This window comes from Schistocerca serialis, chromosome 4 (assembly GCF_023864345.2).
Source record: "Schistocerca serialis cubense isolate TAMUIC-IGC-003099 chromosome 4, iqSchSeri2.2, whole genome shotgun sequence".
Taxonomy (NCBI): domain Eukaryota; kingdom Metazoa; phylum Arthropoda; class Insecta; order Orthoptera; family Acrididae; genus Schistocerca; species Schistocerca serialis.
This window is the reverse complement of record NC_064641.1, coordinates 710,038,408-710,062,101: the sequence shown is the minus strand read 5'-3', so window position 1 is coordinate 710,062,101 and position 23,694 is coordinate 710,038,408. Positions and strand designations below refer to the sequence as shown.

The following is a 23,694-nucleotide window of genomic DNA, read 5'->3' as shown; positions in this document are numbered from 1 at the left end:
GAGGAGGAGGAGGAGGATATTAGTGTTTAACATCCCGTCGACATCCAGAAAAGATCCATAAGAATAATAACCAAAAATAGCAGTCGAGCTCCTTGAAAAGATCTGTTCAAAACACATGGGGATTTCACATCCAAAATATTGATATTTAATGCAAAAACAGCTGTGTCCATGACCATGGAACATGGGCTAGACTCAACTTACATTTGCCAGAAAAAAATAAACATAAAAATCAAAACAGCATTTTCTACCAAGGAACAAAACTATACAATAAATTACCAAAAGAGATTAAAGAAATTCCAAAAATACAGTTATTTAAAAAGACAGCTAATAATACCTGTTATACATTGAAGGATTACTTAGATAGAACAGAGTAGGGGTTTGATTAAAAAAAGTTATACAAATAAAAAATAATAATTATTATTATTATTATAAAACATCCAACATTCCACATGACACCTTCACACTATGTTTTTTCCTTTTTTTCCTTTTCTGGAAAAACTTACCCCCAAGCTATGCATAGCACAAAACTAACACTGCTTCCTCTTTCTGAGCTCAACATCTCATTCATTACAGAGGGATGCCGACTCAGTTTTTCAGGATAGCAAATGGAAAGTTGCGATATATAAAATGGTCCAGAGATCACCAGTGTGTGTGTGTGTTTGTGATTATAGTGAGTGGAGCGTTATGAAACAATGTGTGTATAGTGTGTGCAGTAACTGATAGTGAGATATGAGTGAACAGTGTGGCATTACATTATTTGATAAGTTATTTGTAAAAAAAAGTATTGTATACCAGGAGTAAATCTAATGATTGTCTCTAACTAGAAGTCTGTAAATGTATGCATATATGAATTAGCTTATTTTAAATTGATCTAAACTTGTAAATATTTTCAAATGTCCTACATCCTTGTAAAAAGAGATCTACAAATGAATAAAGCTGCTACTACTACTACTACTCCCATCTCATCTTAGCCTATTCCCTTTCCATATAAGTTTCTTAAAATGGAGTAGCCTGCTGTACATTGCTCCTACCAACCGGCCTTTTAATACTTATATACTACTGGCTTGCCACCTGAGCTCTTGACATTCTTACAGATGCTTTTCTTGTCTCCAAAGGATCCCTTAATTTTCCCATATCTAGTATCTTTCATAGTCATGTGTGTTTTTGCAATTTCACAGTTCCCCTCTAGCTATTCCTACTTTGCCATTTTGCAATATCAGTTAATCTCATTTTTTACACTTCTGTATTCTATTTTGTCTGCTTCATCATCTGCATTTTTATATTTCCTTAACTTGTCAATTAAATACATTATGTCAAATGTTATCCGAGGATTTCTACTGGGACTCGTCCTTTCGTCTATTTGTCTTCTGTTGTATTCCTGTCCCTGTTTCAGTCAACAGTAGCCTAATGTGACACTTGAAACTCTCAATAACATCTTGTTCTTTCAACTTATCCATGTCCCATCTCTCAGTTTCCTATTTGTTCTGTTTACCACCAGACTGTCTGTCATAGACAGAACTTCGATATAGCATGCACTGGACATGCTTTGGAATAAAGATTTAAGTTAGTAAGCACTGTTTTTGAGGATCATACTTACATGTCCCTTGCTGCAAATAAACCAGGGCAAGCCCCCATTAGCTCAAGCATAAGTTACCATTACAAAACTATCTTTCTGCAATTTTTTCAGTTTTAATCTGTAGTTCACAAACAATAAATCATGGTCAGCATTCAGTTTATTCACCATTGACCACTTACAGTGGAATAGGTCTGAACATTAAATATACAATTAACAATAACTTTAAAGTTTTTACAATTTAATTCCACTTCTTTTAGGAATATTCTTATATACTAATGTCAATGATTATTTCAAAATATCTTATAAAATGGGTGTTTGAGTAACCAGTCATAAATCTTACGTTTGAAAATGTTACTGGTCAGTGACCGAACAGATGCTGGAAGTTTATTGAAGAGTTTTAAACTCATTATTTTGTGTGAGTTTATAGTCTTAGTGAGTCTGTGTCTTGGTATATCGAAGTCCAGTTTGCCTCTGGTGTTGTGGGGATGTGTGTTCTCTTTGTTCTTGAACTTATTTAAGTTGCTTTTGACATAAAGCAGTGCTGTATAGATGTATATATTCAAAACAGTTAATATCATGTCTTTGATAAAGAGGGGGCAGCAGTGTTCCCAGGGCTTAACTTTCCTCATTATTCTGATTACTTTTTTCTTTTTTAATTTTCAGAATTTCACTGACAAAGCAAGAATGTCCCCATAACAATATGCCGTAGGAAATGTGTGATAGAAATAGGCCAAAATATACCACCTTTAGATACTCATCAGTGACTACATCTGTCAGTCTCCAGATGAGATAACACACTCTTGCTATTCTCTTGCAGAGTGCACAACTGTTCCTAAAAATGTTTTGGAGTTTAAAAATTGGTTTCTAAAACTTTGTCTCATTATTATATAATTTGCATGTCTCTCCTGGTCTCTCTTATGCATACAACCTTCTTTCATTTTCATCAGTTTCAAAAAACTACAGAAAAATCATGTGATGTGACAGTCTTTCCATTTTATGATCACAATTCCTTATCTTTAAATTATAGAATTATGACCCCTCTTGATAAGAGTAATATAGCTAGGCCCGTCCCAAAAGTCATCATCGCCAGACCTGTCACCAATAAAAAAATTATCAGGCTGTGTAAGTAACTCTTGCTGACAGAGGGTGGTTTGGCCCATGTTATGGTGACATGCAATACACTTTAAGTAATGATTTGTTAGCAGAAATAAGATTTGCTAGGTTTTTAAAGCATTTTTATACAATTTTATGACAACATTCCCATAAAGAAATGAAAAATAACTGACAAAGGCTTCAAAATTGCAGTTCCAAACAATGAGAATCCATGTTGTACTAAACACCTGACAAATCTGAAAAATCAAGTTATGTTGTTGTACAATACATTTAATAATGATCATGCCAGATCAGCCTATGTGACATGTAGGAATAAGTATATAAAAAAGGCATAGTGGAAGCAAAAAAAGTGTACAGTTGCTGCAGTATTAACAATTCCACCAATAAGTGCAAAGCTGCATGAAAACTACAAGCATAAGAAAGAAAAATTTAATATATGTACTAAAAAAAATCAATGATTTTGTTTTTGATTCAGTTGAAGAAGTAGTAAATGTATTATCAAACCTGGTATCAGTTCATCAGAGTTACTTTCAAAAATTTATTGTACATCACATATGTTGCAACAAGCAACAGAAAGTAATCATTTCTACCATATACCATTAAATATATTGTGTAAATCTGAGGGATATTTTCCTAATGTGCTTAAAATTTCTAGGGAATTTCCAGTATATAAAAAGGGAGATAAAGACTTGCTTCAATTTACAGGCCGATTTCCATAGTCACAGTTTTCTCTAAAGTATTTGAATGTATTATTTACCAAGAGTTATACAATTACTTTGAAAATCCAGGAATAATTAGTGGATCACAGTATGGCTTTAGGAAAAACTTGTCAATGGCTGATGTTGCAGACTCTGTAGTCAAGTACATACTTCAAGTCTTTGAGGACAAAATCTTTGCTCAAGTCACTTCTTGCAAGCTACGCAAAGTCCTTCACCATGTAGGTCACACATAACTACAAGACAAAATGGGCTTCTATGGAATTAGAAATGGCAGCCTTATACTATTAAAATTTTATCTACAGTACTGTAAGCAAGTTGTCAGTTTTGGCAAAGAAATGTCCAGTACAGAACAAGTTAAGGCAGGTGTTCCACAGGGATCTGTACTGGGACCTTTCTTGTTCCTGATAATGATTAATGACCTGCCATCATTTATCAAATACAGTACAGTGCTGTATGCAGATACTATTTTCCTTCACAGATGATGATTTTCGTAGTCTGATTTTATTAGTGATGATTTTAGTAGTCTTAAAACTTGTGTTAGGAAGAAAAGTGATCAAGCAAATGTATTCTTGCTGAATGAAAACAAAACACAGCAGATGGTTTTAGTCTAAAAGATAAGCTTTCATCGGATTCTCCAAGTTACATTAAGTTTTTGTAGTATATTTAGATGACAAATTGTCTTGAGAACAACATGTACAGTATATTAGTGATATGATATCAAGACTAATTTAATAGATGACTTATGGATTGTGTACCTTAAATATGTGTCAGGATATCCTAATTTTAATTTTTCCAAAGCATAATAATATATGGTAGTATTTTATGGGGTAGCTCTAGTTCTGTGCATGAGATTTTAATATTGCTATTACAGTATCATATTTATTGGTTCTGTATACAAGGCACACTGTAAACCTTTGTTTTGTGAACAAAAGATCTCGACTAATAAACTTGTACGAATACTATGTTTTAATTTACACAACGAAGAAGTTACCAGCAGCAAAATGCAAAGAAAACATATACTGTTACAACACAAGAAGCAATAGATGCATTTATTCTCCATACTATAGACTGTATTAATCAATTAATGGTTGTTAACTTATGCAGCACAAATTATTTAATAAGAGTCCACAAACTGTATAAGATTTACCAGAACAAGCGTTCAAGCAAAAACTGAAAGACTGTTTGGCAGCCCACCCACTCCACGATTTAAAGAAATTGACCAACTGTAACATAAAACTACAATGTTAATAACTAGCCTGTTGTTTCTTTTCATTATCAGCTCTATTATATTGCGTGTTTGACGTTATATCTTACTATAATGGCCTAATGAGAATAAAATTATTGTTATTATTATTATTTATTATGTTACTGTTCAAACACACAATATCAGAAAACTGAAAATTGGCATCAAGTGATAATATTTTCAAAATGTCTATTGTTCATCCACCATCTGTCTAGTTCTTCATCAATTCACATGTTTGTGATTTCTTTCGAAACGAAACATACGAAATAGGATGTGTCTAACATCGCAAAGTAGACATACCGAAAATCAGCCTTCATCCCCACATCAACGAAATTTTCGTAGTTAAATAAGCTGTCAACATTTGCTTCTATATACTTCTGAAAAGCCATTAAATTCAATTTTTCTGTATCAGCATTGGGACGCGTTTTAAATCGTCCGCTTAAACAAATGACTCGTACATGTTGCGTGATGTATGTGTGTACTGTGTAATAATTCAAAGATTAAAGATAACAAAGTGAGATAGTTAATCTTAGAAATAAAAGTGGATACAAAATTTTCTCTGACGAATATGACAAAGCAGCAGAGTAGTATTTATTTATTTCGTAGTCAATCTCGCTAAGTGAACACTAGCGACAGAGTTGAATTATTCGATTTTGTAGTTTGGTGCTAAACTGTATACAGTAATGCTTTTGTGTTGCTGTTAAGTGCCGTGGAAAATGGGTAAAACTGGCTTGTTTGTGGTAAGCAATCCAAGTAGGATCAGACGTTTTTTACCAGTTATTCAAAAACACGTGCAGAATACACTTTATGTGCAGTTCACGCCCAGCCGTAGCAACCTGGTTCCAAGTAGCTCACAGAAAAATGAAACCTTTTTGACGCCACCCCACCACAGTCAAACAGTTATAAAATTATATTCACAGACAGCTGTTTCAAACCATAATTTGGATGTGAGAGTGCTTCTTTCTACGTTCAGAGATCCATTGTTGTCCAGTATAAGTACAAGAAAAAAAATCGAAGTTGTCTTTTTTGACCGTACATATAATAATGATGAAGTGCATCGATTTGTGAAATCCTGTTTATCAAATGTAACACAATCATGTGAAATAGTTACTTTAAACGATGCGAGCACAAATGATAAAGAAGACGAAGAGGTAGAGAGCCCAAGAGATAATTTCTACGTTAAAACATCACAGCATAATATTATGAATAATAAGACATTAAAGGTGTATGATAATGTTGTTCTTGGAGGAACCTTTGACCGACTGCACCTGGGACACCGCATCATTCTTAGCGAGGCTGTGCTACATTGCACTAAAAGAATCACAGTTGGTGTGACGGATACCCCAATGTTGCAGTGTAAGTTATCATATTTATGCTTTTTTTAAGTATGTTGTATAAAGTCATTTTTCTCACCATACTTAATGCATGGTGTATGTTGCTGAACACTCACTGTCAAAGAACCATTATGCTTTTTGATATAGAATTGTTAACTGCATAGTGTGAATTTGAACTAATTTCTAGTACTATAATACTTTATATGGCTTATAATATAATTATTTATAACCCAGTTGCTAACAGACAGGAAATGACTTCTAAGATACAAATTTATGTTGTTCTGATAGTGAAAAATTACTGTATGTTAAAAATCTTTTTGCCTGAAGTATCCTAAAGACTTTCACTGGTTGAGATGATGCAGTTGGTGAAATGTTTGGACCATGCTAAAGAGGGGTGAGCTCTAGGTTTTTCTTACGGAGTTGTTTTACAACATTTGGCACCTGAAATGTTTGTCTCTCTGAAACGTGAACCTACCAGTATTGCTAGTCAGCTCTGGTCTTTGACAACAAAATTGTAGATGTAAACCACTTACTGAAATCCATATTTGTAAAATAATAATAATAATAATAGGCCTAATAATAAAAATAAATAAAAATTTATTGTTACTGTGACATCACACCAACTCACATACATACTGTCACCTTTCAACCTGACCTATATACTTAAAAGACCTGGCCATATTGAAATGAGCTTCTTTAATAGGTCATCTTGACCATTTGTTGAGTTCATCTGGAGGATCTCAAGATTTTCTATAAAACCCTACAATAAGGAAGTTAGCGATAAATAATTACAACAAAGAAATTAGCTACTGAAGTAAAAAATGGACATTATCTATAAAACTTGTTAAACTGAAAACTGATAGGTCTCCTTTTGAGGGAATGTATTGCCATATGGTACTGACTAACAGAAAAAAGAAAGAAATGAGATTGGTATGCTTAAGATCAAAGTTAATGTAAAAAAAAAAGAATCAGAAAGCTACATCAAGAGAACTTGGACACACATTTCCAAATCAAGAATATCATTTTCATCATAAAGCGATCATCTTTCAAATTAAAAAAAAAAAATACACAAAATATTTGGAACCATTCCAGGCCTTTTAAAATTTTTCCCAAAAACTGAATGTGCACAATGGTATTTGAGGCATCATCTCGGGTCTGTATGTTGGACTAGGAATTATAATTTAAACAAAACAAAAAATTATTAGTTTCTTACTTGGTCTTGAATTGTGACACGTGTTACCTTCAAAAACATCTGTGTCAAGGTACACTTGACCCTCCCACCTGAATTTATATGGATTGTCAAATGTAGTTTATCACCACTCCATCTTTCCTTCTATTCCTATCCTTCCAAACTTGCCTCAGCAGCAGTTTAAATAAGAGCATGCAGGGGCACCTTGTCTCTGCATTACAGAGTGCAAGGGGCTAATACTTATTCTTAATTATCTAAATAGACTTTTGTGTCATAGTGAGCATCTTTCTTTAAGCATCTGCTCATGTTTTTCGATATTTCTCTTAAGTTCTTCCATGATTCAAACAAATATGTGACCGTTTATTCTGCTGTTCCTTATAAACATTCAATATCTCCTGATAGTCCTATTTGGTATGGGGCCCACAAACTTTTTGGGTTGAATTGCATGAATGGTTTTTTAGACAATCTTTGTAGAGTGAATGTTTTTCCAGTTAACTGAACTCTGCCCCCTGCTTTACCTGTTACTTAGTGTAAGTGTTGTTCCTTTTGACACTCCATAAATTGTTACACTCAGTTAAGTATGAGCCGGCCGGAGTGGCCGAGCGGTTCTAGGCGCTACAGTCTGGACCCGCGCGACCGCTACGGTCGCAGGTTCGAACCCTGCCTTGGGCATGGATGTGTGTGATGTCCTTAGGTTAGTTAGGTTTAAGTAGTTCTAAGTTCTAGGGGACCGATGACCTCGGCAGTTAAGTCCCATAGTGCTCAGAGCCATTTGAACCATTCAGTTATGTATGTAAATTGACTGATCCCAGTTGTGACGTATTGATAGTGAAGTTATAAGATATGTTTTTGAATTTTGTGATGCACACAATTTTACGTATCAAAAAATTAAAACAAGTTGGCAATTGTAGTAAAATATGGCTTGATATTTGTGCAGGTTTATGCTAATAACATGTCATTATAAATAAGAGCATCATATACAAAAGTTTATTATTAATACTGTGTATGAGGCCATTAATATAGGCCTACATGATAAACAGTTCCATTACAGTGTTAATATTTTTTATTATTTTTGATAACATAGCCCTAGTCAGTTACTGACATTTTTCTGGTGCATCAGTTGTGCATTTAAATGAAAAAAAGTGTGTGTTGTTTTCAACTGGTTAAAAATGTGTAAGCGGAGATTCATTGACAATAAAAAAAAACTACTTTGGAGTTCAAATACTTAAGGATAACTGGTGCCCTTCCCCTAAGTCTATCATGAATTCTGTAGTATTGCCATTCATTATTAAATCCATAGTCCTGTTCATACACACAAAAAAAAGATCCACAGTACTGTGGTGAGGCGTCATTGTATGTAAGGGCTCAAATTTGATTTGTGATGTATCCTTAACAATATTTGTTTTCTTGTGCTTCTCGTAAAGCAAATGTTAGAAATTTAGTTGTTTTCTCAGTAGGCACATTGGCTTACATTACCGTATTCTGTTCCACACAATAGAAATATCTACAGACTAGTACTTGCAGAATATGTACTGACAAAAATAGTTTCTTAGGAACACCATTACTGTTGAGTATCTCACTTCTCACAGCTGCTCTCTAGTCTTGTGCATCACCTTGTCCGTTCAACCTAATCATTGGCATCATGTGAAATGTTAGTTTAATTGACACTTTTTAACACATTACTACACTGTTGATTTGCTCCAAGTGAGACTTTTACTCATTAACAGTTCCAAGTGAGATTAATAATGCTCCATATGCTCAGCATTTTCTTGGGCAGTATCTTGTTGCCCGTCAAAACCTGGTAACATGCTTCCATGTCTCATGATTGATGTAAATATGCTTAGCACCTTCGTGGGTGGTTTGTTGTTGCCCGTCTAAGCTTGGCACACTGCTAACATATTTCATAATACACATAAATAGGAGCAAGTTTATTGCAGAACCAAACCACTTCACCAACCCCTTGGACATAATATTTTAATTCCACCACCAACACAATATTTTAATTCCACCACCAACACAATATTTTAATTCCACCACCAACACAGGTAAATAAAGGAAACAAACCATCACCGCCTTATCATCAAAGAAATTTATTTCAAACGACTACTTTCAGCATAGCACTTAACCATCTTTAGGTCCACTACAAACCAAAACAGTTCTTTCATTCCTTGGGCCACATATTGTAGAGCCCACTTAATTACTACAAGTCATGGATTGCGTATATCAGGAGTATATACCCTACAACATGTCACCACTGTGACCACTCCTGGTGTATGCAATCCCCAACAGCTAGTATGATGCATGTGCAAAGCCTCTCTCCAGCAGTGAGCCTCGCATGCCTCTCATCGCAGGGCATGTGAGGTTGGAAGCACATTCAAGTCTTGCCTGCAAATGTTCTGTGGCATCAGTGGACATACAGTGGTAGGACAGCGGTAGTAGTGTTACTTGGACATTGCGGCAGTTAGTTGTGTTATTGTCTAGTTCTTGTGTAAGTTTGGTGTACTGAGAATGGTATTACTTCAGAGAGAGAGTTTTTAGTGGAAGAGGTTTTCTGTGCAGGAGGAAACTTTCTGGAGCATGTAAGGCAACAGTTTGGATTCACATTTCAAGGTGTCCACATCATGACACTGTACATGGTTTAATTCGCAAATTCCAGACAACAGATTCAATTCGTTATGGACCATGAACTGGTAGGCCTACAGTTTTAGAGAATGGAGGCGTGACCACATTTCAGATGTCATGTCATGTTTCAGAGTCCAACAAAATCGGTGAGGAGATTATGGCAGTAAGCTAAAGTCTCTTGTATGACAGCACATAAGGCTGTAACCAAAGAACTGTGGATGTACCCATATGAAATTATGCTGTGCAACGATCACTATGTATTGACAGTGTGGATTGAATTGAGTATCATGAATGGCTTCAGCAGTTTGTCAACAGACATGGAGTTAAATGATGATTAAATCGACACCCTAGCTGGAAACAGGCATTGATATACATCATTGGGGACGTGTTGAAAATGCGTGCCCTGACCAGTACTCGAACCCGGGATCTCCTGCTTATATGGCAGACGCTCTATCCATCTGAGCCACCAAGGGCACAGAGGATAGTGCGCCTGCAGGGACTTACCCTGGCACACTCCCATGAGACCCACATTCCCAACATGTCCACATTACTACATTCATAGTGCACCTAATAGATGTTTCCCCATGACACATTACTCGCGGCAGATTAATCTACCAAGTCCTGTACGATTTGGAGCATAGCGTGTGTTCGCACAGGGTGGTCAGTGGCTGGGTAGCCATATTTTAACTAATTATATTAATGGCCATTGACCTTCTTGTACAAACGCACATGCTGTGCCCCAACTCGTACGGGACTTGCTAGATTAATCTGCCACGAGTATGAGTGTGATGGGCAAACATCTATTAGGTGCACTAGGAATGTAGTAGTGTGGACATGTTGGGAATGTGGGTCTCATGGGGAGTGTGCAAGGGGTAAGTCCCTGCAGGCACACTCTCCTCTGTGCCGTCGGTGGCTCAGATGGATAGAGCATCTGCCATGTAAGCAGGAGATCCCGGGTTCGAGTCCTGGTCGGATCACACATTTTCAACGTGTCACCAATGATGTATATCAATGCCTGTTTGCAGCTAGGGTGTCAATTTAATTATCATTTCATTCTAGAGAAACTGCACGCTCATCAGTGGTATCCATTCTTTCAGAAACAGATACTACCTTCATATATAGACATGGAGTTGGTGTTTCAGATCGAAAATTTTTAACTGATCAGGCATTGTTTCGCTGACAGGCATTCAAATATCTGATTTGATTAATCAGAATATCCACATAGCTTAAGAGAATTACCATTGCATGCAGAGGAAATTGGTGTATGTTTTTCCATAACATAAGTGGATATTAGAGGGCCGATCTTTATCGATACTTCCGTCACTTCCAATATCTATTGTTCCCAGATAATTTATCCATTTATTGCCCTGCTGAAACAAAAATGAGATCAATCATTTATTTTTGCACCAAGACAACATTACTGCTTGTATAGCACATCAGTTTGTGTGACTTATAATGAAATCTCTGGAGACAGAGTAATTATGAAAAAGTCTCTGGCCCCACACTCACCAGATCTCTCCAATCGACCATTTACTTTGCAGTGCAATTAAAACATTTGTATATCAAAATAACCCAAAGACAATACATGAACAGAAGACCCCTGCAGTTCCGGGGGTTAGAATAGGCCTGAGGTATTCCTGCCTGTCATAAAAGGCAACTAAAAGGAGTCACATGTTTCGGCCTTTATGTGATGGTCCCCTGTAGGGTTTGACCTCCATTCTTCAAAATTTTCCCGAAGAGCGAGCCAATTGGTGAAGGGCACCGTACATGGTGCATCGTGTCTATCGTGCATTGAGATCTTTAGCCCACTTCCTTGTTGTCACATTGCAATCCCACTCAATCTCCATCTCTTGGGTGAGGACACCTTCCTGGGTGCATTCTCCACCATGCACTTTGCAGTGTCACTTTCTGTGCTGACGATGACCGTGGGCTTCTTTGCACTTCATATCCAGCTCGGTAGTCAGTCCATTGGGGTGGGTCTGCCATGTACCCTGTTGGTTGTAGCCCCCTGACAACACTGGAATTGCTCTGCTAAAGCCTGTGCTATTAACTCCCCATGTATGTCAAGGAGTAGATGCCCATCACCCTGGGGCATTGGGACTCCCAGCATTGGCCATCCTGCCAGGTGGCCTTTGCTGCGGCTGTGTGGCACCCATGGGGAGGGCCCCTGGTCGGAGTGGGTGGCATCAGGGCGGATGACATGCCATGAAGCGTAGTATGTCATCTCTGGTGGTCTGCCGCCAGCAGTCTCTAAGCGGGCAAAGTCTAACTTCAATGCTAAGAAATGTGACCCCAAGTCGTTCCCCTCCCTGGCCACACCATGGGAGGAACACAAGGCTAAGGATGGCAGTGAAGCTTATTCACCCCGGTACCTCGTATGTACGAGAGTTGATGGGAATCTTTCATGTCCATGAAGCCACAGTTTTTTATGGAACATTTGGAGGAGACGTTTGGGGAGGTGGAGGGCTTGTCCAAAATGCGCTCTGGGTCAGTTTTGATAAAAACAGTATCCTCCGCCCAGTCACGGGCATTACTCGCATGTGGCAAGTTGGGGGATGTTCCTGTTACCATCATGCCTCATAAGAGCGTAAGTATTGTCCAGAGTATTATATTCCACAGGGACCTTCTTTTGCAGTCTGACGACAAACTGTGCTCCAGTTGGTCGCCAAACTGCAGGATTTTACAGAAAGAGAGGAAAATCATGGAATATAAGACCCTGAACCGACTGATCTACACCGAGATTAAGAGGAAATTTGAGCATCTACATCCTGTGGCTGTGACAACCTCATAGGCCGCTGCTACGAGAACAGTTGTCGTCCCATCCATTCTTCAAATTCCTGTTGCTTCTCGGAACTGGCTGGGAGACTACACCTGTCCCCTTGATGGTGGGAGGCACCACCTACTGCAGGAGCAACAAACCCCCTACCCTACCCCCACCCCCCCCCCCCTCCTCCCAATCATCGGGGACACCAGTCCCCCACTTCTGAGCCAGAGAAGCATAAGTCTGGCATCCACTGAGGACCTGGATCTCTCCGGACCCTCAGACACAAGGGATATAGACTCCTCAACAAAAATTTGGTGGCTGCAGGTGACTCTGAGGCATAAACTGCCTCATTGAATGATCCATGCCTTCACAGTCTCACAATGTCATTCTCCAGTGGAATTGTGGCGGTTTTTTCTGCCGCCTGGCTGAGCTACAGCAACTGTTAAGCTTTACACCTGCTTGCTGCATTGCCCTCCAGGAAACCTGGTCCCTGGCAGTGTGGACCCCTGCCCTATGCGGATGTAAGGGATATTAAAGGAATCGTAGTGACTATAATAGTGTGTCAGGTGGAGTTCATGTTTATGTCCTAAACTCAGTCTGTAGTGAAACTGTGCCCCTTGAAACCCCTCTGGAAGCTGTGGCTGTCAGAATACGGACGATGTAGGAAATAACTGTCTGCAATGTATGTCTTCCTCCAGACGGTGCAGTACCCCTGAATGTATTAGCTGCACTGATTGATCAACTCCCTAAACCTTTCCTACTCTTGGGAGATTTTAATGCCCATAATCCCTTGTGGGGTGACACTGTGCTTATTGGCAGAGTCAGAGATGTTGAAAATTTACTGTCTCAGTTCCACCTCTGCCTCTTAAATACTGGGGCTGCCACACATTTCAGTGTGGCTTGAGGTAGTTATTTGGCAGTTGATTTATAAATTTGCAGCCCAGGAGTTCTCACCCACCCTTTCTGCTCCTCGTTGACACCAATGCCCATCAGCCTCTTTGGGGCTCGCCTGTTGCCTGCCCGAGAGGTTTTCTTTTGGCATATCTTCTTAATCGTCTTAATCTTGTGTGCCTCAACACCAGTGGAGTCACGTTTCTCTCTGATTACATGCACACATATTCCCATTTAGATCTCTCGATCTGCTCTGCCCAGCTCGCTCGACGTCTCGAGTGGTATGCTCTTTCCCATGCTTCCTCGAGTGACCACTTCCCTTGGGTGACTCGCCTGTACAATCACACCCCGCCACAGCGGCCCGCTCAATGGAAATTCTCTCTTGCTGACTGGAGGCTATATTCGTCCTTGGCAGTCTTTGACGAACGGCCATTTCCCAGCTGTGATGATAGGTCAAGCACCTCATGGACATTATTTTCTTGGCTGCCGAATCCTCTATCCTCGTACTACTACATCTCCCCATCGGGTCCCGGTCCCTTGGTGAACTGTGGAGTCCAGCAATGTGATTCGTGCCCGACGATTTGCGCATTGTCTCTTGCACCGTCATCCTATGTTAACGAACTGCATCCGCTACAAGCAACTACGTGCGCAGTGCTATTGTACTATTAAGGAAAGTAAGAAAACATGCTGGGTTTCCTTCACCAGCTCGTTCAACAGTTTTGCTCCATCCTCTCTTGTTTGGGGTCGTATGCGCCGGCTTTCCAGGACTATCACTCACTCCCCAATCCCTGGTCGGACTCTGGTGGGAAACATCTTAGTCGACCCTTTTGATGTTTCCAACACTTTGGCCCGGTTCTCTGTGGAGATTTCAAGCTCCACCTGCTACCATCCTGCCTTCCTTCCTCAGAAACAGGTGGAGGAGGCTTGTGCAATCTCTTTCTCTCTTTGAACTGAGAATGCTACAATACTCCCTTTACTATGGGGGAGCTCGACCGTGCTCTCACCTCATCCAGGTCTTCTGCTCCTGAGCCCGATACAATCCACGTTCTCATGCTGCAGAATCTTCCTCCTACAGGAAAATGCTTTCTCCTCGATACCTACAACCGTATTTGAACTGACAGTGTATTTCCCTTGCTTTGGCGTGAAGCTACTATTGTTCCCCTACCTAAGCCTGGTAAAGATAACTCTCTTCCTTCCAGCTATCATGCAATTTCCGTTACTGACAGCATTTGTAAGGTGATGGAATGTGTGATCAGTGGTCGATTAGTGTGGTGGCTGGAGTCACACGCATCTTCTCACTAATGCTCAGTGTGGGTTCCTAAAGCACCGCTCAGTGGTTGATCATCTCATCACCCTGTCGAAGTTCATCATGAATAATTTTCTGCAGAAGCAACAAACAGTGGCCATATTCTTTGAATTGGAGAAAGCCTATGATACCTGTTGGCGGACAGGCATTCTACGTACTATGCACACATTGGGCCTTTGTGGTCATCTTCCCACATTCATCCGGGAATTTTTAACAGACCAGAGTTTTATGGGTACGTGTGGGTTCCTCCTTATCCCACACCTTTTCACAGGAGAACGGGGTGCCTCAGGGCTCCGTACTGAGTGTCGTCCTCTTCGCCGTAGCCATCAGCCCAATTCTGGACTGCCTTCCAGCTGGCATTTTCAGCTTTCTTTTCATAGACGACTTTGCCATTTATTGCAGCGGACATGTCTCCCGCAATGCTGTCTTCAGCCTTGTCTGAACCGTCTCTATTCGTGGAGTATTACAAATGGTTTCCACCTTTCTGCTACCTGGAGGTACAAGGCGTTTCTTCCACCGTCCTCGCAACTGGATTAAAATGCTCTCCTGTTCATGGATGCAACGAAGTTTGTAGAGCTTACATTCAATAGGAAACTCAGTTGGTCTCCCCACGTGTCCTACCTGGCTGCACGCTGCACCCGGTCCCTCAGTGTCCTTCGTGTATTGAGTGGTACCTCTTGGGGAGCTGTCCTCTGTCTATATCGATCTCTAGTCCACTCCCAGTTGGATTATGGATGCATTGTCTACTCCTGTGCACGCCCGTCTATCTTACGCTGTCTAAATGCAATACAGCATTTGGGGATCCGTCTGGCCACTGGTGCCTTGTGTACTAGCCCAGTTGAGAGTCTCTACACAGAAGCCAGTGAACTATGCTGTCGTACTGGCGCGACGTCCTACTCAGTAGGTATGTGTGTCGGCTTTCTTCCATGCCAGGCCACCCAAACTTTGACCCTTTTTTTTTTACACTCTTGACTGCCAATACGAGGTGTATGTTTCTTCTCTGCGGCCTCCAGGTGTCCGCTTTCGTCACCTGCTTCAGCAGCTGTAGTTCACACTTCCTGACACTTTCCAAATGGGTGAGAGCCCTTCACCTTCTTGGCTTCAGGCACAGGTTTGTGTTCATTTTGACCTCAGCTTGTTTTCGAAGAATTCGACTCCCGAGCTGACCTATCGCTGCAAATTTCTCGAATTTCGCCCACAACTTGCCGATAGCATATTTTTGTACACTGATGGTTCCAGGTCCGCCCACATTGTTGGCTGTGCTTATATCGTCGGCGATGATAGGTTTCAATACCAGCTTCTCGACCAGTGCACAATTTTTACCGCAGAACTTTTTGCCCTCTATCAGGCTGTTCACTACATCCGGAGGCACCAGCTCACTTGCTGTGTGATCTGTTCTGACTCCCTCAGTGCCCTTCAGAGTCCGGATGATCCGGATCCAATCCACCCCCTCGTTCAACGGATCCAGGACAGCCTCCATTTGTTCTTGGAAGGGGAGCCCAAGTGATGTTCATGTGGGTTGGTGGCCATGTTGGTGTGCCTGGGAATGATGCTGCTGTTGCTGCAGCGAAGGCCACAGTCCATCTTGGTCGGCCCGCCTGTTACTCTGTTCCCTCGCAAGATATTCGTACTTTTCTCTGTATGTGTATCACGTCACTTTGGCATGACCATTGGTGCTCCCTTCATGGGAACAAACTCAGAGAAGTCAAACCTCTCCCAACAGCCTGGTCGACTTCCTCCCGGCCGTCTCACCCTGAGGAAGTAATGTTAGCTCAGTTGCAAGTAGAGCACTGCCGCTTTAGTCACCGCCACTTGTTGAGTGGTGACCTTGCACCCAACTGTCCTTTCTGTAGCCACCCATTAACAGTCATACATCCCCCCTGCGGGTTTGGGGGTTAGAATAGGCCCGCGGTATTCCTGCCTGTCGTAAGAGAGCGACTAAAAGGAGTCTCAAATGTTTCGGCCTTAAGTGAAGGTCCCCTCTCGGGTTTGACCTCCATCTTTCTAAATTGTTCCGAAGAGCGAGCCAATTGGGGAAGGGCGCCTTACATGGTGCACTGTATCTGTCGTGCATTGAGACCTTTAGCCGGCTTTCTCGTCGTTGCAATGGTGTCCAGCTCGTTTTCTATCTCTTGGGCGAGGATACGTCCATGGGTGCGATTTCCACGCTGCACTGTGCAGTGTTGCTTTTCGCTGCGACGACGACCTCATACATTTTTGCACCTAAGATCCAGCACGGTAGCCAATCCGTTGTGGTGGGGCCGCCATGTACCCTGTTGGTTGTAGCCCCCTGACAACACAGGGATCGCTCTACTGATGCCTGCGCCGTTTACTCCCCATGTATGCCAAGGAGTAGATGCCCATCTTCCTGGGGCATCGGGACTCCCGGCAATGGCCATCCTGCCAGGTGGCCCTTGCTGTGGCTGGGTGGCGTCCATGGGGAGGGCCCTTGGTCGGAGTAGGTGGCATCAGGGTGGATGACACGCAATGAAGCATGGCACGTCATCTCTTGCTGGTGGCCAGCCACCAGCAGTCTATAAGCGTTCAAGGGCTCATTTTAAAGGTAACGTTTATGACCCCAAATCGTTCCCATCCCTGGCCACACCATGGGAGGAACGAAAGGCAATGAATGACAGTGATATATATTCGCCCCGGTATCTCGTCTGTACCAGAGCTTTGTCTCCGTGAAGCCTCAGTTCTTTGTAGATCATTTAGAGGACAAGTTTGGGGAGGTGGAGGGCTTGTCCAAAATGCGCTCTGGGTCAGTTTTGATAAAAAGGCATCCTCCGCCCAATCACGCAGGTTACTTGCTTGTGACAAGTTGGGGGATGTTAACGTTACCATCACACCACATAAGAGTTTAAATATGGTCCAGGGTGTTATTTTCCACAGGGACCTACTTTTGCAGTCTGATGACGAGCTGCGCGCCAATTAGAGCGTAGAGGTGTTCATTTTGTCCGGCGCGTTCATCGGGGTCCGAGGGATAATCAGGTTGCTACCGGTGCCTTCATCTTGGCCTTCGAGGGTGATACATTACCGGAGAAGGTCAAGGTGATGGTCTACCATTGTGACGTCAAGCCCTATATCCCTCCCCCGATGTGGTGCTTTAAGTGCTGGAAGTTCGGCCATATGTCTTCCAGTCTCACATGTCGAGATTGCGGACGCCCATTTCATCCCGATACTCCATGTGCTCCGCCTCCCATCTGTGTCAACTGTGGAGACCCTCATTCACCTTGCTCGCCAGACTGCAGGATCTTACAGAAAGTACGCAAAATCATGGAATATAAGACCTCCGACTGACTTACACTGAGGCTAAGCGGAAATTTGAACGGCTACATCCCGTGCGCATGATGGCATCTTATTCCTCAACTGTCACTCCTGCTCCAGCTCCTTTAGCTGCACCACAAACAGTCAGCTCTCAGAGTCAGAGGACCTCACCTGCCCCCTTGACGATGGGGGCCCCTTCTCTCGCTGTTGCTCCCACACCATCTACCTCGGGAGCAGCACCCACTAAACCACCGGGGACACCAGTCCCCACTTCTAAGCCGGAGAAGCGTAAGTCTTCTTCGGCTTCTCTCACTCGGAAGGGATCCCTTGGGTCACTCCCTTCCCAGGTTCCTACCAGGGGCACAGGAGACACCAACCAGTGGCTGAAGAAGCCACAGGTCGCTGGTCGTCGAGCTTCGCGATCATCTTCGGTCCCAGAGACTGACTCCAATAAGCCCTCTCAATAACGACAACCAAAGGAACAGCGAGAGAAAACAACATTGAAGACCTGTAAGACCGAGGCACCTGCGGTGGCACCTACTCCACCGCTACCTACAAGCTCTGCGTCTGAGGATGCGGTGGGGATTCTTGCGTCCGCTGAGGACCTCGATCTCGCCTGTCCCTCAGACGCAATGGATAGCACTTGCACGGGTGCTCCATCAGAGGCAGCAGGTGACCCAGAGGCGTAATCTGCCTTCCCAGTCCCGTCACGCCTTTCTCAGCCATGGACAATTCCATCCTCCAGTGGAACTGCAGCAGTTTCTTCCACCATCTAGCTGAGCTCCGACAACTTATCAGCCTTCACCCTTTCTTCTGCATTGCTCTTCAGGAAACTTGGTTTCCAGCAATGTGAACCCCCGCCCTCCGTGGCTATCGGGGTTATTATAAGAACCGGGCAGCTTATGAAAGAGTGTCTGGTGGCGTCTGCATATATGTCCTTAACTGTCTTCACAGCGAGTCTATCCCTCTACAAACAGCTTTAGAGGCTGTCGGTGTTCAGGTGTGGACGCCACAGGCTGTTACCGTCTGCAGTCTTTACCTTCCACCGGATGGTGATGTCGCGCAGCTTGTCCTGGCTGCGCTGATAGCCCAATTGCTGCCACCTTTCTTCTTACTGGGCGACTTCAACGCCCATAACCCTCTGTGGGGTGGGTCAGTGGCGACAGGTCGAGGCGCCACCATTGAGCATTTATTGGCGCAGCTCGATCTTTCGCTGTTAAATGATGGTTCCTTCACACACTTCAGTGTGGCGCATGGCACGTACTCCGCCATCGACCTTTCGATCTGCAGCCCTAGCCTCTTACCATCTGTCCAATGGAGAGTGCATGACGACCTGTGTGGTAGTGACCACTCTCCGATCTTTCTGTCACTGCCACAGCGTCAGTCTTCTGGGCGCCCTTGCAGGTGGGCAATGAATAAGGCTGACTGGGACTTGTTTTCCTCCATTGCCCCTATTGAGCCTCTCTCTAATGATGGCATTGATGCGGTGGTTCAATCAGTCACCATGTGCATCGTTACTGCCGCCGAATCTTCCATTACCAGTTCTTCTGGGTCCCCTCGGCGGCGGACTGTGCCTTGGTGGTCGCCTGAGATCGCTGAAGCAATTAAAGATCGCTGGCGGGTGCTCCAACGTCACAAGCGACATCCCTGCACTGAACACCTCATTACCTTCAAACGTCTGCGTGCGCGGGCCCGCCGCCTTATCCACCAAAGCAAGCAGGAGTGCTGGGAGCGGTATGTGTCCACCATTGGCCTCCATGTCTCTCCATCGCAGGTCTGGGCCAAGATCCGACGCAGTTTGTACAGACTCCGACGAAATTTCCAACCGCTTGGCAGAGCATTTTCTCTGAGTTTTGCTTCTTCCAATTACCCCCTGGCCTTCCGCTCCATTAAAGAGCGGATGGAACGTCGGAGCCTTTCTTTTCACACCCACCATTCTGAATCCTACAATGCTCCATTCAGTGAGTGGGAATTTCACAGTGCCCTTGCCGCTTTCCCTGATACCGCTCCTGGGCCAGATCACATCCACTGTCAGATGCTGAAACACCTTTCAGTGGACTGCAAGCGACGCCTCCTCGACCTTTACAACCGTCTCTAGGTCGAGGGTGAGTTTCCGTCACAATGGCGGGAAAGCATTGTCATCCCCATTTTGAAACCGGGCAACAGCCCTTTGGAAGTGGACAGCTACTGCCCCATTAGCCTCACCAACGTTCTTTGCAAGCTTCTCGAACAGATGGTGAGCCGGCGCTTGAATTGGGTACTGGAGTCTCAGGGCCTTCTGGCTCCGTCTCAGGGTGGGTTCCGTAAAGGCCGCTCCGCCACCGACGATCTGGTGAGTCTGGAGTCGGCCATCCGTACTGCCTTTGCCCGCCGTCAGCACCTGGTCGCTGTCTTTTTCGACATGCGGAAGGCGTAAGATACGACATGGCGTCATCACATACTTTCTACGCTTCATGGATGGGGTCTTCGAGGACCTCTGCCGATCTTTATCCGAAAATTTCTGTCGTATCGTACGTTCCGCATGCAAGTCGCGGCCTCCCATAGTTCCTCCCGAGTCCAGGAGAACGGGGTACCACAGGGATCTGTCCTCAGTGTCTGCCTGTTTTTAATCGCAATAAACAGGCTCGCTGCGGCGGTGGGAAATTCTGTCTCCATTTCCCTGTATGCTGACGACTTCTGCCTTTACTACCGCTCTACTGGCATTGCAGCTGTTGAACGTCAGCTACAGGGCGCTATCCGCAAGGCGCAGTCTTGGGCTGTAGCGCATGGTTTTCAGTTTTCGGCTGCCAAGACCCGCGTCATACATTTCTGCCGACGCCGAACAGTCCATCCTGAGCCACGGCTTTATCTTGCCGACGAACTCCTTGCTGTGGTGGAGACCCACAGGTTTTTGGGTGTAGTCGTCTCGTCTGGATCATGGGAGCCTGGCTTATGACTCAGCATCCCCATCTGCGCTGCGGGTACTGGACCCAATCCTACACAGCGGAATACGCCTTGCCACTGGTGCTTTCCGGACCAGCCCAGTGGACAGCATACTTGCAGAGGCAGGTGTCCCTCCATTGCGGTTCAGGCGCCGAAATTTACTGGCCGCTTATGCTGCCCGTGTTTTTAGCTTGCCCGGGCATCCAAACTATCGTCTCCTGTTCCCGCGATCGGTCGTCCATCTGCCAGAACGTCGGCTCCGGTCAGCTTGTACGATCGCGGTCTGCGTCAAAGAGCTTCTCTCCGGGCTTAGGGTTTTCACTGTTCCACCTCCTTTCCGGGCCACTTTGCGTACACCCCCATGGTGTGTTCCTCACCCTTGCCTTCGGCTCGACTTGGCACAGGGCCCGAAGGACTCAGTCCCTCCAGAGGCCTTCCACCGCCGCTTTTATTCCATCCTTGCCCCGGCATCCAAACTATCGTCTCCTGTTCCCGCGATCGGTCGTCCATCTGCCAGAACGTCGGCCCCGGTCAGCTTGTACGATCGCGGTCTGCGTCAAAGAGCTTCTCTCCGGGCTTAGGGTTTTCACTGTTCCACCTCCTTTCCGGGCCACTTTGCGTACACCCCCATGGTGTGTTCCTCACCCTTGCCTTCGGCTCGACTTGGCACAGGGCCCGAAGGACTCAGTCCCTCCAGAGGCATTCCGCCGCCGCTTTTATTCCATCCTGGCCACGTATCAGGGCTCTGACTCTGTTTACACTGACGGTTCGATGGTTTCTGGTCGTATCGGTTATGCGCTAACTCTAGGGGACCATTCCGAACAATGTTCCTTGCCGGCTGGCTGCAGCGTTTACACTACCGAGCTGGTCGCCATGTTTCGAGCCATAGAGTATATCCGCTCCTGCTCAGCTGAGTCCTTCGTGATCTGTAGCGATTCCCTGAGTGGTTTACGAGCTCTCGACCAGTATTTCCCTCTTTCTCGTCTGGTGATGGCTATCCAGGAGTCCTTGCATACTCTTGCCCGTTGCGGCCGCTCTGTGGTCTTTGTGTGGACCCCCAGTCATGTTGGTATCCCGGGCAATGAACATGTTGACCGCCTGGCGAAAGAGGCCACCAGGCAACCATCTCTGGATGTTGGCCTCCCAGAGACTGATTTGCGAGCGGTCCTCCGCCGAAAAGTTTTTGCGCTTTGGGACGCTGAATGGCGCGATCGGATCACGCCCAATAAACTCCGTGCCATTAAGGAGATGACGACTGTATGGCGGTCATCCATGCGAGCCACCCGCAGGGACTCAGTCGTCCTTTGTCGGCTCCGCATTGGCCACTCCCGGCTGACACACAGTTACTTACTGCGTTGGGAGGACCCTCCTGTATGTCGCTGCGGGGCGGCTTTGACAGTGGCCCACATATTGTTGGCCTGCCCCCTTTTAGCTGTGGTCAGGCGGACATTTGCGCTGGCTGATACGCTCCCTGCCCTTTTAACTGATGACCCTGCTATGGCTGGCTTAGTTTTACGTTTTATTCAGGCAGGGGGTTTTTATCATTTAATATGAGTGTTTGTTTTATTTTATTGTTTTGTGTTGATTCTGGCCTTTGGCCTACGGTTTTAAACTGAGTTTTTAATGTGTTCTCGGTGGTTGGCTTTTCCTTTTTTTTATTCTATGGTCGGCCAACCACTGCCACACTCCGTGTGATTTTAATTTGTTATGACTGTTCTTTGTCTGAGTTTTTCTTGTCCTGTGTTGTCTGTTGTCTCTATTATCCGTTTTTTACTCTGTGTAGTAGTTTTTAAGTTTTGGAACAAGAGACCGATGACCGTTGCAGTCTGGTCCCTTTAATCCCACAAACCAACCAACCAACAAACAGTCATACGTTTCCTGATCCCCTGCCCCTATTTTAGCCACTTCTGAGTCAGGGTCCGGCTGTCGCCCGCTTTGCTGGACATTTTAGTGGTTGATGTGTGAACTGTGGCTCGCATTTTAAGTTTTTTAAAAAGCACTTATATGACAAGAGATTTGATTTCTACCTGGTGACCCTGGTATCTTGTTGACGTCGTTCAGACACTCTTCCATAACATCCTGACGTTTTAGATTTGTTTTTTCTTCCTTTCTGTATTGGACCTCGCAACGGTATTTACCCTTGCAGTCCCAGCATTCTATGGTTCTATGCTGGGTGCTTATGATCTTAGATGTTGTGCCCACTAAAAAAAAATTAAAAAAAAATAAATACTTCTCCCATCTATCCACTGGAGGGCACATGAGAACCTGTGGCAGTGATAACTTCCCCATCTTCCTGTCACTGCCCTGGCATCAGGCCCACGAACGCCTGCCCAGATGGGCTTTAAACAAGGCGGACTGGCAGACTTTCACTTCTGATGTCACTGTTGACTCTCCCCCGCATGGTAACGTCGGTGTGATGGTTGAACAGGTGACTACCACAATCATTTCTGTGGCAGAAAATGCGATCCCTCGCTCTCTAGGGTGCCCCCAGCAAAAGACAGTGCCTTGGTGGTCGCCAGAAGTCGCTGAGGCACTAAGAGTGTCAGCGAGCTTTATAGCGACATAAGTGGCACCCTTCCCTAGAATAACTCCTTCTTCTTCAGTAGCTCTACAGCCCTTGGTGAGCCTTGGCTTCTTCAACAATCTTCCTCCACACTTCTCAGTTATTTGCTGCTCTTTTCCACCCCCGGACTCCCATATTGCTGATATCCGTTATTACCTCATTTATTCATCTTCTTCTAGGTCTCC

General features: G+C 44.1%; 2 protein-coding genes across 2 annotated transcripts in view; one reads left to right on the top strand and one right to left on the bottom strand.

Annotated features, from left to right (window-relative positions):
* Positions 1–5,079, bottom strand: part of LOC126474712 (ankyrin-1-like) — a 221,432-nt gene extending 216,353 nt beyond the window's left edge. Inside the window, exon 1 of the mRNA XM_050102189.1 lies at positions 4,952–5,079. The gene's annotated coding sequence lies outside the window, so the exon portion shown is untranslated. The remainder of the gene's footprint in view (positions 1–4,951) is intronic.
* Positions 5,080–5,168: 89 nt separating this feature from the next.
* LOC126473229 (bifunctional coenzyme A synthase) overlaps positions 5,169–23,694 on the top strand; it is a 138,765-nt gene continuing 120,239 nt past the window's right edge. Inside the window, exon 1 of the mRNA XM_050100143.1 lies at positions 5,169–6,007. Coding sequence (XP_049956100.1) covers positions 5,368–6,007 — 640 coding nt within the window. The 5' untranslated portion in view covers positions 5,169–5,367. The remainder of the gene's footprint in view (positions 6,008–23,694) is intronic.